A 13,203-nucleotide genomic window follows, 5' to 3' on the forward strand; every position below is an offset into this window, starting at 1 on the left:
GCAAACTCCACTGCAAATATGTGGACGAAACCTTTATATATACCCCCCCCCCCCCAACCCGATAGATATCCGTCAGAAGGGCACATACTCCTCGACGGGTATGATACACGTAAGATTCGTAAACTTGGCCATTCAATTGCCAGATGGACACAGCGCATCGGGTTTGTTGGAATGTTCAGGTGCGCCAGGACCTTTTCCACGGAAGAACTTGCACATGGGGGACTGTTCCAGCGTAGAATCTGTTGGCATGAAGACAGTTTCAGATCAGTCAGAGAGCCAAGCCAAGTTCCTTTTACAAAGTTGCATCGAATCACTGTTTCATTCAATTTTCAGGATGTGTACAGCAAATTCGACAAATATTGAAGAGCTGAATAATTCAGAGATAGTTCTGGATCGAAAATTATGTTACCCTACTCTTAAAGTGTTCATTTCTTTTTTAGTGGAATGCTGTTGTCTACTTATACTCCATTTTTAACTGAAAAACCACAGGAAAATGGCTGAAAATGTTTTTATTTTAAAAAAAAATCTTATGATAATTCTGAATATATATATTTTTTCCAAAATATCAAATTTAAATGATTCCTTTATATTTGGCACACGCATCATACAATTTTTTTTTTTTTTTTTTTTTTTTTTTTATAATCATAGATTGTTGAATTTATTAGAAAACTTTACAATAAAGTGTATAGGTAAATTTAATAGAAAAAAATAAACCACCATCTTCTTTAAAATATAATTTTTTCAGCAAGTATAATAAAATTTAGCTACTACTAAAAATAATGAAACTTCTCTTGAAGAAGTTTTATAGTTTTAGTTTTTTATTTAGATAATTATCTCTAATTGTAATTATTAGAAACAACTTTTTGGTTTGATTGTTTTGGTGCATTATTAGAAATTCAAATGATTTGAAAACACAAACTCATTCAATTGAGAGGATCTACTAATCCTTTGTTGATCTAAAAATTCTATCTGTGTAAGATTTTACATTCTATACATGTATTAGTATTGTAGTATACTCCATATAAAAAAAAACATAGTTTTCTATTTTATAGAAAAACAAAGAAAAAAATAAACTATTTAAAAAATGTACTAAAAACTATATGTTTTTATTTTACTTAAATTCATAAATATCATATTAAAACTCTTGTCTAAAATTTTAAAATATTCCAAGTATGATACTACATTTTTTTCATTTTATTGTTTCATTGAATTTTAAAATCCAAGACTTTTCAGCTTTTTAATTTATATTCTTCAATTTTTTATAGTTTAATTATTATGTTAAATATAAAATCAATAAATACCATAATTAAATTTTAATGACATTTTATATATTATGTATATCAATTTTAGTAGCTATTATTATTAAAATAAAAATACAAATACAAATACAAATACAATTGAGTTGATAAAGATATTGTGTGCATGTTTTTTATATTTATAATTTAAATATATTATTTTGGACACAAAATATATATATATATATATATATATATATATATTTCTAATTTACAAAACAAATATGATATGGATGCTATTCTACTTGTAGAACACAAATAAGAGAAAATTTGAAATCAAATTTGTCTTCTAAAATAATTCTAAGTATTAGATTAGAATTTTAGAATTATAGTGGATTTCGAGAGAGTAGATTATAATATAAAATAAGATTACAAAATTTGAAACTTTAATTTTTAATTTTGATTACAATTTAGCAGTATCTTTAGATGCAAAAAGAAATAAAGAGGTGACTTTAAAAAAACATGAAGATTTTGTTACATAAAATATTTCTTTAAAAAATAATAATAATATATATCTAATTAAATCAAAAACATAAAAATAAAGATTTTTTATATTAAAAGATTGAAAATCCACATTTAATTAAATTTAGTACCAACAAGAAAATTTCTTCTATTTTTTAAAAGAACTATTTTGATATTTCAATATGCTTTATGATTTAAGAATTTTATAGATAAATATGTGGTTGTAGTGAAATTGGCTTTTGAAAAAATTTAAAGGTTTAATTCCACTTTATATTTATGCTTTGTACATAAATAATAATAATAATAATAATAATAATCATTTATAGAATTTTAAAACAAATAAAAAATAAAAATGGATGAAAAAAATAAAAATAAAAATACAGAAATATTTTTTTCTTATTATTCAGTAAAATTCATTAAAATAATAATAATAATAATAAGTATGATAATATAAATAATTAGCAATGAATTATAGGTAGTCTAAAAAGATATATTAGGACCTAATATAAATAAGAATATTGCTTAAAAAGATATACTAAAAAAATCAAAATTATCAAGTGATTATAAAAAATAGTCTTCAAATTAAGAAATAGAAAAAATAACAAGGCATATATATAAAAAGAATAATAAAAAAATAAAAATTAACATATATTTAAAAATCAAACAGAAAAAAAAGTTGAATTCTACATTTGAATCTTATATCTTACGAAATTTTCTATCTCACATTCACAAACATATATATTTACATTAGTAATTATCTAGATTAGAAGAATTAAGTAGAAGTAAGTAAAAGTAAGTAAATTTGATAAAATCTTATAAACAAGCTTCTTAGAAGCTTAACAAATGCAGATTTGACCTTCCAATTATTAGTAGATGATTGATAGATTGAAAACTTAGCCTATAACTTGTTCAAATGTCACAAATGTTGACAAATTGCTTTATAAGTTGTCTATGTGGCATACATGTTGGAAACTTGTCCTATAAGTTGGACATGTGTTGGATAGCATATTGAAAGTTACCACATAGCTTTCTTGTTTGATAGTATATATGGAGGCAAAAGTGACGCCTTCTTCACTCTTGTCAATGTCTTTCTTGATTTTAGCCTTATTTCAAGAACTTCTAATCTTCTTGTATTTGGCAATAACTATTTTAGTATCTATCTTATAACTATCTTTGATTTATTTATATATAATTTTAAATATCACAAGAGTATACAATTTCTATAAAATTTTATTCTGATTCATATCTTTTATAGTTTTACAAGAATGTTTATTTGTTTGTTTTTTTGTTTATTTTTTTATTTTTTTATTTTTAGAAAAGTGAAGTACCACACTTGTTTATTGTAATTTAAAAGTTGCAAGCTACTTGCCTTTAAGCTAATTTTTTTTTGTTTTTTAACATTGATTATTTTTTTAAAAAAAGTGAACTATCCCTCTTTGTGAAAATTTTTATTTGATATTAAAATTTGTGAATATCCCCCCCCCTTTTAATTTTACTTATAAGTTTGTTAAAGTTTTTTATTATAAAAATGGAAGAAAAAATTATAGATGCTACACTTGGTAGAAGTGAAAATAGATTTGCAACTATCACAAATCTTTACAAGTTCTTTAACACTCTTAGAATAAAAAAAAAATAACTGTTATCAATGTCAATTATAGAAGTATTATTTCCATATCTATAAAATAAGGTAACAATGAAGTCTATTGTCTATGCTAAGAAGTTGCACAATTGATAGAAGATAAACTTTCAAGGGGAACCAAAAAGCCTTATTATTGAAAATATGATAGATTCAAAGATTAATATGCTAGAAAATTTTAATAGAATAAGATCAAAATTTTGAAGGTTTTTACAACAAGTCAAGCTCTATTTAAGGTTACATCCTTCTTAATATCTTAATGAATTTATTTACATTAGATTTATATGTGCACTGTTAGCTTGAAGTGTTCTTTCTTAGTTTGCACCTTTTATAAAAAATAATTTACAACTTTTAAATGATCTAAATTCATTCTTGGAAGTGTTAACAGCCACATTTCGAGAAAACAATCAAGAAAAGAATTGCAGAGACAAAATTCCTATCTTCACAATTAGAATCAATATCAACTACCATCTATGCTACTAAATTCTAAAATCTTGCTTGCAACGTGAATTGGAATAATAAAGCCTTGTCAATTAATCCATGATAGAACAAGATCAATCATTTTTGTTGAGTAAAAATTAATATACATAGTAAAATTAATTATGGAATTTATATTTATTTGATTGTTTTTCTTTTCTTTTTTCTTTTTTTTCTTATCAAATGTATTTTTTATTTTATACTATCAATAACAAGCATCTTTAAATTGTATCCATGTTATAATTTAGGTTGAAAGGTGATTATTATCTTTACAATCAATTATTGTTAAAATAATTAGTTTATATATATATATATTTATTATTGATCTAAAAAATATTAACATAACTTAAAATATGCTAAATATATTTATTGATATAATATCAATAAGTGCATGTAAAAACCATTATAAACTCTTATAAAGATATCTAAAACATATGTTGCTTTATTCATAAATTTATCTAAATAAAAAATCAATCAATGATGATAATAGTAAGTTGATATAAAATAAAGAAATGAAAAAATATAATTTTTTTTTATATTTTAAAAATGTATATTTAAATATTTAAAAAAAAATTATTCCAATTAATTAGAAAATTAAGAGCCAAGAGATTAAAAAAAATTATCATTTATAATATAGCTAAAAAATTTACCTAAGTAATTAAAACTTTTATAACTTTTGAGTTGAATTAAATATTATAAATACATAAATTTATATTTAAAATCAAAAATTTAAATTATATTATATTTAATAGTATACATCTTAAAGTAAATGGTTTGATATTAAGTACTATTATTACAAATACTTAATCTATCAAATAATACTTTAATTATTTTTTTTCTAAATATGATAAAAAAATCAATGAATTAAGAAAATTTTTATTTAGATATGAAAATATTAACGATTTAAAATACTTTTCAACTATCTTTTGGCAAAATGTAAATTTATGATGGACCAAATATTATTTGATGAAACTTAGACTTAAATAATCTATAAATATATTAAAAAATTGTGCTTATTGTAATAGATATTTATATTAATTAAATATATAATTAAATAGACTTATTATCATAATTAAATGATTTATATAGGAATATATTTAAATCTAAATTATAATTATAATACTTTTAGAATATTTAATAAAAAAACGTTTCTTTATCTAATTTATTTTTAATCAAATTCAACTTATTTTTATTTATTTTATCTTGAAAAAAAACATATATAATTGTAATGACTTTCAACTATTTTTCATTTAAAGTTTTTATATTTTGCAATTCAAATCTTACAATGTTTTTAGAACCTTTTAATTTAGTTTTAATATAGAAATATATTATATTAAATAGGATTTGAATATAAGTATGTATGCCTAAAATATCAAAAAAAGTTGTAATCTTATTAATTTCATAAATGTTTCAAAATCTACAATTCAATGAAACAATTACAACTAATTATACTGGTGATAAGAAAATAGATACTAAAACTTCAAAAAAGAAATTATAATCTTATTGTACATCAAGTTTATATCTATTAAAAAATTACGTGTATATATATATATATATATATATATATTTTATATATATATATATTTTATATATATATATATTTTATATATATGCATGTAATATAATATTCCATAAATATTATATGAAATATTACTAAAAGATAAAGACGTTTTTTAAATTAATTTAATTCTTAAAATTGTAAAAGTATTGAAATTTATTTAACTTATTATTGTTGATGTCTTGTTCATATAAAAAATCGTGTCTGAACTTAATATTTATATTCCTTAGACATTGATTGTAAATTTTTTGTGGTTGGCTTTAATTTTCATTGTCCAATTTCTTTAAAAAATCTATTATTTTTCTTAAACCTAAAACCTTTCCAGTTCTGTCCAAATTGTTATTTGGATATTATATATGTTAACCATATGATATTCAAATAATTTATTTTTAATCCATAATAAAATGACACATAATTATTTATTGCTTCAATAGGACAATTGATAGGAAAATAGTTATAAAGATAATTTTTAGCCAACTCTAAATTTAAAAGATTATAGTATTTACAAACTTGAATATGAATATAATATCTTGTTTTGATTAGCATCTTATTAAATAATGTTAGAAGTCTAAAAATTACAACATAATACTAGTATTAAGAAGATATTTATGTTATCTTTAATTAAGATAAAATATTTTGTTACTTGAAGAACAAAATTTAGTTGGTATCAATATAGAAGAAATTTAAGGCAAGTTTTATGGCCAATGTTGGTTTTAGAAAAAATAATAATCTATACTTGGCCATATCAGAATATAAATACAAAAAATTTAGATACAATATGTATGTTTGTAATATCTTATACCATATATCTTGTATTTAATGTAAATCTTTGTTATTTAGAACAACCTTTGAGATATTCCAAAAGTAAAGATGGATATACATATATATAATTGACAACTTCTTAAAAGAGTTAACAAAGTTTTTTTTATTTTTTTTATTTTTATTTTGTTTTTTTTTTTTTTTTAAAACATGTTACTTAATAAAATATATAAAATAACTAAAAATAAAATAAAATAGAGATAATTTAAACCAATTTTTTTAAGTAATAAAGATATTTTATCCAAACTTAAAATTTGTTTTATTAAAATGAATTATTTGATAGAATAAATTATATAATTGATAATAAAAAAACAATTATTTGAGTTCTAACCTATGCTCCATCAAAAGCAATTAGAAAAATATTATAAAAACAGAATTATAAAAACTAAATCTAAATTCTTTTATGAATTTGATTAAAATATAGAAGGTAAAAATATAAAAACAAAGTTGTACTGAAAGAAATTGAGAAGAAAATGCATATGATTTTTCTTAATAGAATAAGTAATAAACACCTTCATGTGAAATTAACCAAATTAAAATATTTTTAAGGACTGGTGGTTTATAAAAAGAACCAGATATTAGATAGACATGGTTTAATTTTGCATTAATTTTTATAAAAACACAAAATGTTAAAAAAAAATAGGTAAAAAGATACAAAAATTTATCTTAATTTTTACCTAAAATATGCTAAAAAGATAAATAAATTACTAAATTTTAAGATTCAATTTGTATTTGAAAAGCCTTTTTAACATTTTTTTAGAAGATATTATGTATCTAACTTATTTCTATTTACTTTTTTTTACTTCTATTTATTTAAGTAGTATAGATATATGCAAATTTAGAAGATACTTACACCATTTAACAAAAATTAAGGATTAAGGATCCTTAATGCTTAAAGAAGAAAAAAAAGTTGACTTTATTTTCTAAAATTATTATGTATAGCAATATCTACTTATTATATATCTTAAATGTTAGAAAAATAGGTTGTATAATAGATTTCAGTTTTTAAAAACCATGGATTGGAATTGTCTTTGTATTTTATAAAATAAGTGCTTCTTAGCTTTGTTTTTCAATTGCATAATTTAAAATTTAGAATTAATGCAAATGAATGATATGATATGCTAAGACTAATTAAAACAAACTATTAAAAAATTGATTTTTATCAAAATTTTAATAATAAAAATATAATGTAATGTCTTAAAAATAGAAAAAAATTAAAAATATATAATAGTATGATCTCTAGCCTTATAAAATATCATGTATAAATTTAAGATTTAAAGCAAAGAATTAACAAGAACTATAAGTTTATAATATTTTGTGGTATTGTTGCAATTACATAGTTTGATTTTGAAACATATTACTTGTCTCTTTAACTATATTTTTTGACCCATACAATCATATTCAAAAGAAAAACAAAATTAAAAAATATATATATATATATATATATTATGTAGAATTTTATATTATCTAATTGTTTTTGAAGATTGCATTAGAAAAAAGTTTATGTTTTTTTAATTAACATAAACTAGCTTTGAAACTTCTTTCTAATGTAATCTTTATATACTTTTTACAACATTATTTCTCTACATAGATTGCAAAAATGCCCTCAAGCATGTAATATCTATGACTAAGTTATATCTATTATACTCAACACAAAAATTAGTCATAAAGAATGAAAATCATTAAAAAATTGTAATAATAAAATAAAAACCTTTGAAGATAATGTTTAACCAGGATTTAAGAAGTTTAAAGCAATTTAATCTTTGTGTAGAGGAACATGATTGTGGATTATATAGACACAACTAAGTGTTAAAAAAGAATATGGAAACAATCATCATACATACAAAAATTAGTTTTTTATCTAACTTTATAAACTATGGACAGATAAATTGAAATTTTATTTGTAACGAAATAAAACAACCACCAAATAATTATGAAACATTTCTTAAAAAATGAGATGAAACATAAACAACCAAAAGTACAACGAACATTAGCATCTAAGTAAAAATATGATGTAACTCTGGAGTTCCACAAACGATCTAAAAATCCATGAGGAGACAAAAGTGTAGAAGAAACCAGTTGGAATATTGTAAGATATGTCAGAATTCATGGGTTCGCCCCGCTATTGGGATGCTAAATGGATACCTTTTTCAGTCCATGCAGCAGGGGTGCTCCATTTGTGAAGCAAGAGTTCTTCTGAACATTTGAGAGCAGCTGCAGGAAAGAAGCATAGCAGAAGAAGAAGGAGAAGAAGCACAACACAGAGAGAGGCATGCCAAATCGGAACCACACATGAATGAATGGCGGAATTGAAATGAGATCTCAGTCCTTCATTCCCCATTTTCTAAATGAAATGGGTTTTCAATGCTAGAAAACTCTGCCTGGTTCCTGTAAAGCACCAGATCTGGCTTTTGAAAAGGCTACCGGATTCTTTCATTCCAAGTGTGTGAGAGGATTGCGCCGTGACCAGCAAATTGCTCAGGATGGCAACATACACATATCAAAAGCAACATAAAGGAAGGGTATGCAACAACCAACTAGCTCCTGGATCCTGTATCTTCTGATTGGCAGATATGAAGAAAATCCGATTAAAGGAGACAATTAAAAATTTGGTTGCTATTTGATAAATATTCGCATAAGCTTCAAGGTTCTTCAGATTATTGCTAGAGAATTAGCACGGGTAGTCATTTGACGATTCTGGATTCTCAGCCCTCCTGTATCACAATTTGCAGGGACCAAAGTCAGAGTGGGGATTCAAACTTTGAAAATGCTTCTAAATCACAAACGAAAAACGTTTGAGGCGAAAACCAAGGTCTACATGATCTGGGTTCTGTTGTTTTGAACTTACCCGGCCTTTGACTTTGATTCGAAGCTTCCCCAAACACGAAACGTACTATCTGAACTTCCAGATACCAGGAAGTTGCCCTTTGGATCGAACTGGACGGCTTGCACCGCATCCTCGTGGCCTCTCAGCTCAGACACTGGCACTACCTCTAAGTCGATTTGAAAACTGCACATCATTTTCATTCCCAGCACCATCAGTTCCATGCATGTTCCATGCGAATTCGTTCGCCGATTCTCTGCTTAAAGCATATCAGGCGAATCTTACCATTTGATGCGTTGGTCATTGCTAGCAATCGCAATGATGAGGCCACTGGGATCAAAGCAGCACCGGTTTGCTGACTGAGGGCCAACATTGATGGTTGCATATTCAGCGACCTTCCTCACATCCCATAGTTTCGCAATCCCGTCCGCATCCACAGAGGCTATCATGTATCCCTATCATCGTGCAACTGCCCGGCTTCAATATTCTCCGCAACCACTACTCATGTCTAAGAGTTGGGATTTTTTACTAGGATGATCGTTAGTTCGTACAGGAATTGAATGAAACAGTGCAAGAGTTCACCTTGTTGTCGAAGCATGCGTGGTTGCAGGAAGCTTTGTGACCGTAAAATGTCTGCACACATAGTGCAGATCTTGCATCCCACAGGCTTACGGTCTTGTCGCTGCTTGAAGTACAGAGGATACTGGAATACAGTTGCCACGTGATGGAATTCACTGAATCGACATGGCCCCGCAAGGTGCCGCGGCATTTCATTCTGCTCAAGAATTCCAAACCCAGACCACACCAATCAACAGTCTCGTACTGCGAGTTTACTGACCATTTTTGACGCAACATAAACTGAAGAGTCATGAAAGCAGGTTTAAGATCGATGTTCAGATAGCTTCGCTTAGTTACACGAAAAAATGAAGAACGCCAGAGATGGTCAACACTTACGAGAAAAGATCCCAAAGACGTGAAGTATGATCGAGAGATGAGCTCGCGAGTACATCGCCACTAGTATGATATGATACTGACCACACAGCCTGTCCGCAGGATATTCAATGAAATCAATGTATCAGAAAGAAAGCTTATAAAGTATTGTGTAACTCGAAGCAGTCCTGGGACCCAAGGTACCATTACATCAACAGTGATGAACCTGTGTGTGGTCTGCGAAGGTATGAATGCAGCGCGATTTCTCAAAACTCCACAACTTCACAGTGCAATCCCCGGATGTAGACGCCAAATGCATGCCTCTGTTGACTCCCACAGCTCCGTTAAAACACTAGGACACAAAATTTCAACGTGTTTCAGAAGTAAATACGAAGCAGCACAGTTCCTGGATGTAATTATTAATCTTTTGAATGCAATCGATGGAATTGCAGTCCAGAGTATCAGAACAGACTTGAAGTCTCACTTTGGATGGAAGTCAAGGCCAGACACCCAATCCTTGTGACCCTCCCCGGTCATGATAAGATCGCCGGCTGGCAACCCCCACATCCGCCATGTTCCATCGTCGGAAGCAGTGACAACGAGGGGCTTCTTGGGGTGGATTACCACACTGCAAAAATTGCAACAAGTAATTTATTTATAGTCCACATGAACACCAGAACTCCACTCCTCCAATTTCAAGGTCCGCAAGTGATGCTTGAACGAATTGTCAAACTACGAGTTCAAATGCGATGGCTGCTTACTTGCTCACAGACATATTATGGCCTCGGAAGGTGTTCTTCAACGTATAACCTCGGACATCTGTGACTGATATCCGTGCCTCATGAAAGGGGTTGATCTTACAGGCAGAAATCAAGGGATCTGGCTTCGACACTGGTGTCATGGAGTTCTTCCCGTACTTGGGTCCTTTGTAAGTCGGCGACAAAGGATTATCCTCTGTGAACAACTCTGCCTTCTCCACCTGAAGAAAAACATTGTAAGTGCAGATACCTAACGAATATCACCTTTAATTGTATGAAGAGTAATCAAGGTTTGGTACTAAGTTTCAATGTGGCGAGATCTACTATGGTTCGTAGTTTGTCTCTCTCCAAGGCCATTAGCGCCTTGGCCTTTACAGCTTGCTCGTATTTTTTCTTCAGTTGTTCCAGCAAACCATCGTACTTCCCAAAGTGGGTCCGCAACCTCTATGCATTTCATGCGAAGCACATTGAATATGATGGAGATTCGAATGTTATTGACTCTCGATATTCGTAATCAAAATCAGGCACATAAGACTAGAGCCGCAAAGGATTCAAAGCATGATGAGACATCGAGGATTTCACCTTAATGACATTGACTAACTTATTCTTCTCTTGCGCGATTCGGTTATGGTGCATCCGGTGCAAGTTTCTTTCCTTCCGAAATTTCTCCAGCATCTCTGCTCGGCATCTGTCCATCTGATTGTATCCTCGATCACTACTAAGAAGATACTCAACTTGCATCATACTTAATCTGGCACTGACTTTCTACAATTGATACAGTTTGAAATCTTCTAGGATTGTGGGAACAAATTTAGGTCCACATGGAATAGTTATAAAAATGTTTTGACACCACACACACACATACAGAAAAGTCGAGTGGAAAACGCAGACGAATGAGTAGGAGTACGTACTGAGCAACGACAGATTGTTGTTCAAGTTGGTCTTGAAGGCGCTTCAAAATGTTGGTTAGTTGTAAGGAGCGGCTATATTCATCAGGTACCATTATAAGCTTACTATCTATCACCCTCCCCTTCTCCTTCGCATCAAACCACTCTACCTGCACATAAGAAGTTCCTTTATCGTAAGAGATTCAAATTAGGTCTACTTCCACAATACACAGCCAGGTTTAATTCTTGAACGAGGAGAGAGTAAGGGTTACGGTTTGCTCTTACTTCGAACACTTCAAGCGTTTTGTGTAGATTGTATGTCATGCAGAAATTTCGTACAAAATCATCCAGAACCTCTCTCTGACGACGTACTTCCGGTACAGCAACCGACTTTTGCCCTTTACCTGCACCACGATGGCCACCAAATTTGCTTCAGAAAGAGTGTCCTGGAAAACACCATCATGCAGGGACATAAACTTGCACCTGCGATGGAGGACTGAACAAGAGTTGGAGAGATTCCGTGAGATTTCTGGTTTGAACCGATTTACCGAGAAGAAACGAAAGCTTCTGCAAAGAATGGAGGGTGGCTTCAAGATCTTCAGATTCGACATCGCCTTCTGATTCAAACTCTTCATCAATGCCCACCTCTTCGTATGTGTAGTCGCTGCCATCAAAGCTGTCATCTACACCAGAATCAACCTCTTCAACTCAGCCACGAAATTTCAACACCATGTTGCAAATGATACATCGTTAGCCCTCTCAAGATCGCTCCTCCATAATGAAGATCAGGGAAAATGAAGCCCGAGACTGAGGAAGGCAGAAAGCAGACTTGGCAGAATAACAAGCTCGTCGTCAGGCACTCCTGCGCTTGGACAAGTAGCTGTCTCCGACATGGTAGAAAACCCTTTCGAAACCAACTCCAAACTTACATCAACAATTGATCACTCATCCGGAAGGTGTCCAATCATGCAAAATTGTGCTGCTTCTGCTGCCCTGATTGGGCAAACTACAGCGGTTACCACTTCATGCTTTCCAATCCTGCTTGCTTGTCGAACAATATACAACCAAGTTCGGAGTTCGCCATTCATTTACGGATTGGAGGCAAAATCAAAACTTTTCAACACGAAGCTGAAACTTTTCAATTGCTGTAACCAACCGCTTTCATGGATTGCGATCTAAGTTTCAGCCGACTTCCGATACTGGGGCCACCGACAGAGACTGCCGTGATGCCCGGTTGGATTACCCAGAATTGGTTGGGCTGACCGACATTCCTAACGCTGTTTAGCAACTGTTTTATCGGCCATCAGGATTGCGACACCCTCGAACGTGTATCTCAAGCAGTCATAAACCATAAAAATGTATGGTGGCACTCTGTTCCTTTTAAGAAAAGGAATATCTGATTACTTTTATACATCCAAATTGGACGTGGTTAAAGACGTGAATTGGGGTAAACAAATTAATCAACCCAAAGTATTAACTTACTTTCGATAAGGCAACAGAACTTTTCTAACAGTACCACATTTTTAGTTCAGGAAATGACCAGTATAACACCAACAG

The 13,203-nt window shown here is 29.2% G+C and overlaps 1 protein-coding gene across 3 annotated transcripts; it reads right to left on the reverse strand.

The window, feature by feature from the left end:
* Positions 1-8,177: 8,177 nt before the first annotated feature.
* On the reverse strand, positions 8,178-12,971 carry LOC112286534 (flagellar WD repeat-containing protein Pf20). 3 transcript variants are annotated; one of them, XM_073536166.2, is made up of 14 exons: positions 12,576-12,971; positions 12,195-12,322; positions 11,932-12,050; positions 11,671-11,816; positions 11,342-11,447; positions 11,084-11,203; positions 10,763-10,980; positions 10,486-10,629; positions 10,228-10,324; positions 10,026-10,114; positions 9,654-9,846; positions 9,357-9,526; positions 9,096-9,257; positions 8,178-8,961 (listed from the first exon to the last, which is right to left on the reverse strand). In XM_073536166.2, exons 1-14 carry the CDS (start codon positions 12,593-12,595, stop codon positions 8,919-8,921), a joined length of 1,755 nt encoding a protein of 584 aa, XP_073392267.1. In that variant the 5' UTR covers positions 12,596-12,971; the 3' UTR covers positions 8,178-8,918. The 3 variants fall into 3 exon arrangements, with proteins under 3 accessions (XP_073392267.1, XP_024384251.1, XP_073392268.1); XM_024528483.3 differs by having other exon boundaries at positions 12,195-12,329; positions 12,476-12,971; XM_073536167.2 differs by having other exon boundaries at positions 12,195-12,329; positions 12,576-12,968.
* Between the last annotated feature and the right edge of the window lie 232 nt (positions 12,972-13,203).

The sequence above is a fragment of the Physcomitrium patens genome, chromosome 9, assembly GCF_059467195.1.
Source record: "Physcomitrium patens ecotype Gransden chromosome 9, ASM5946719v1, whole genome shotgun sequence".
Lineage (NCBI taxonomy): Eukaryota > Viridiplantae > Streptophyta > Bryopsida > Funariales > Funariaceae > Physcomitrium > Physcomitrium patens.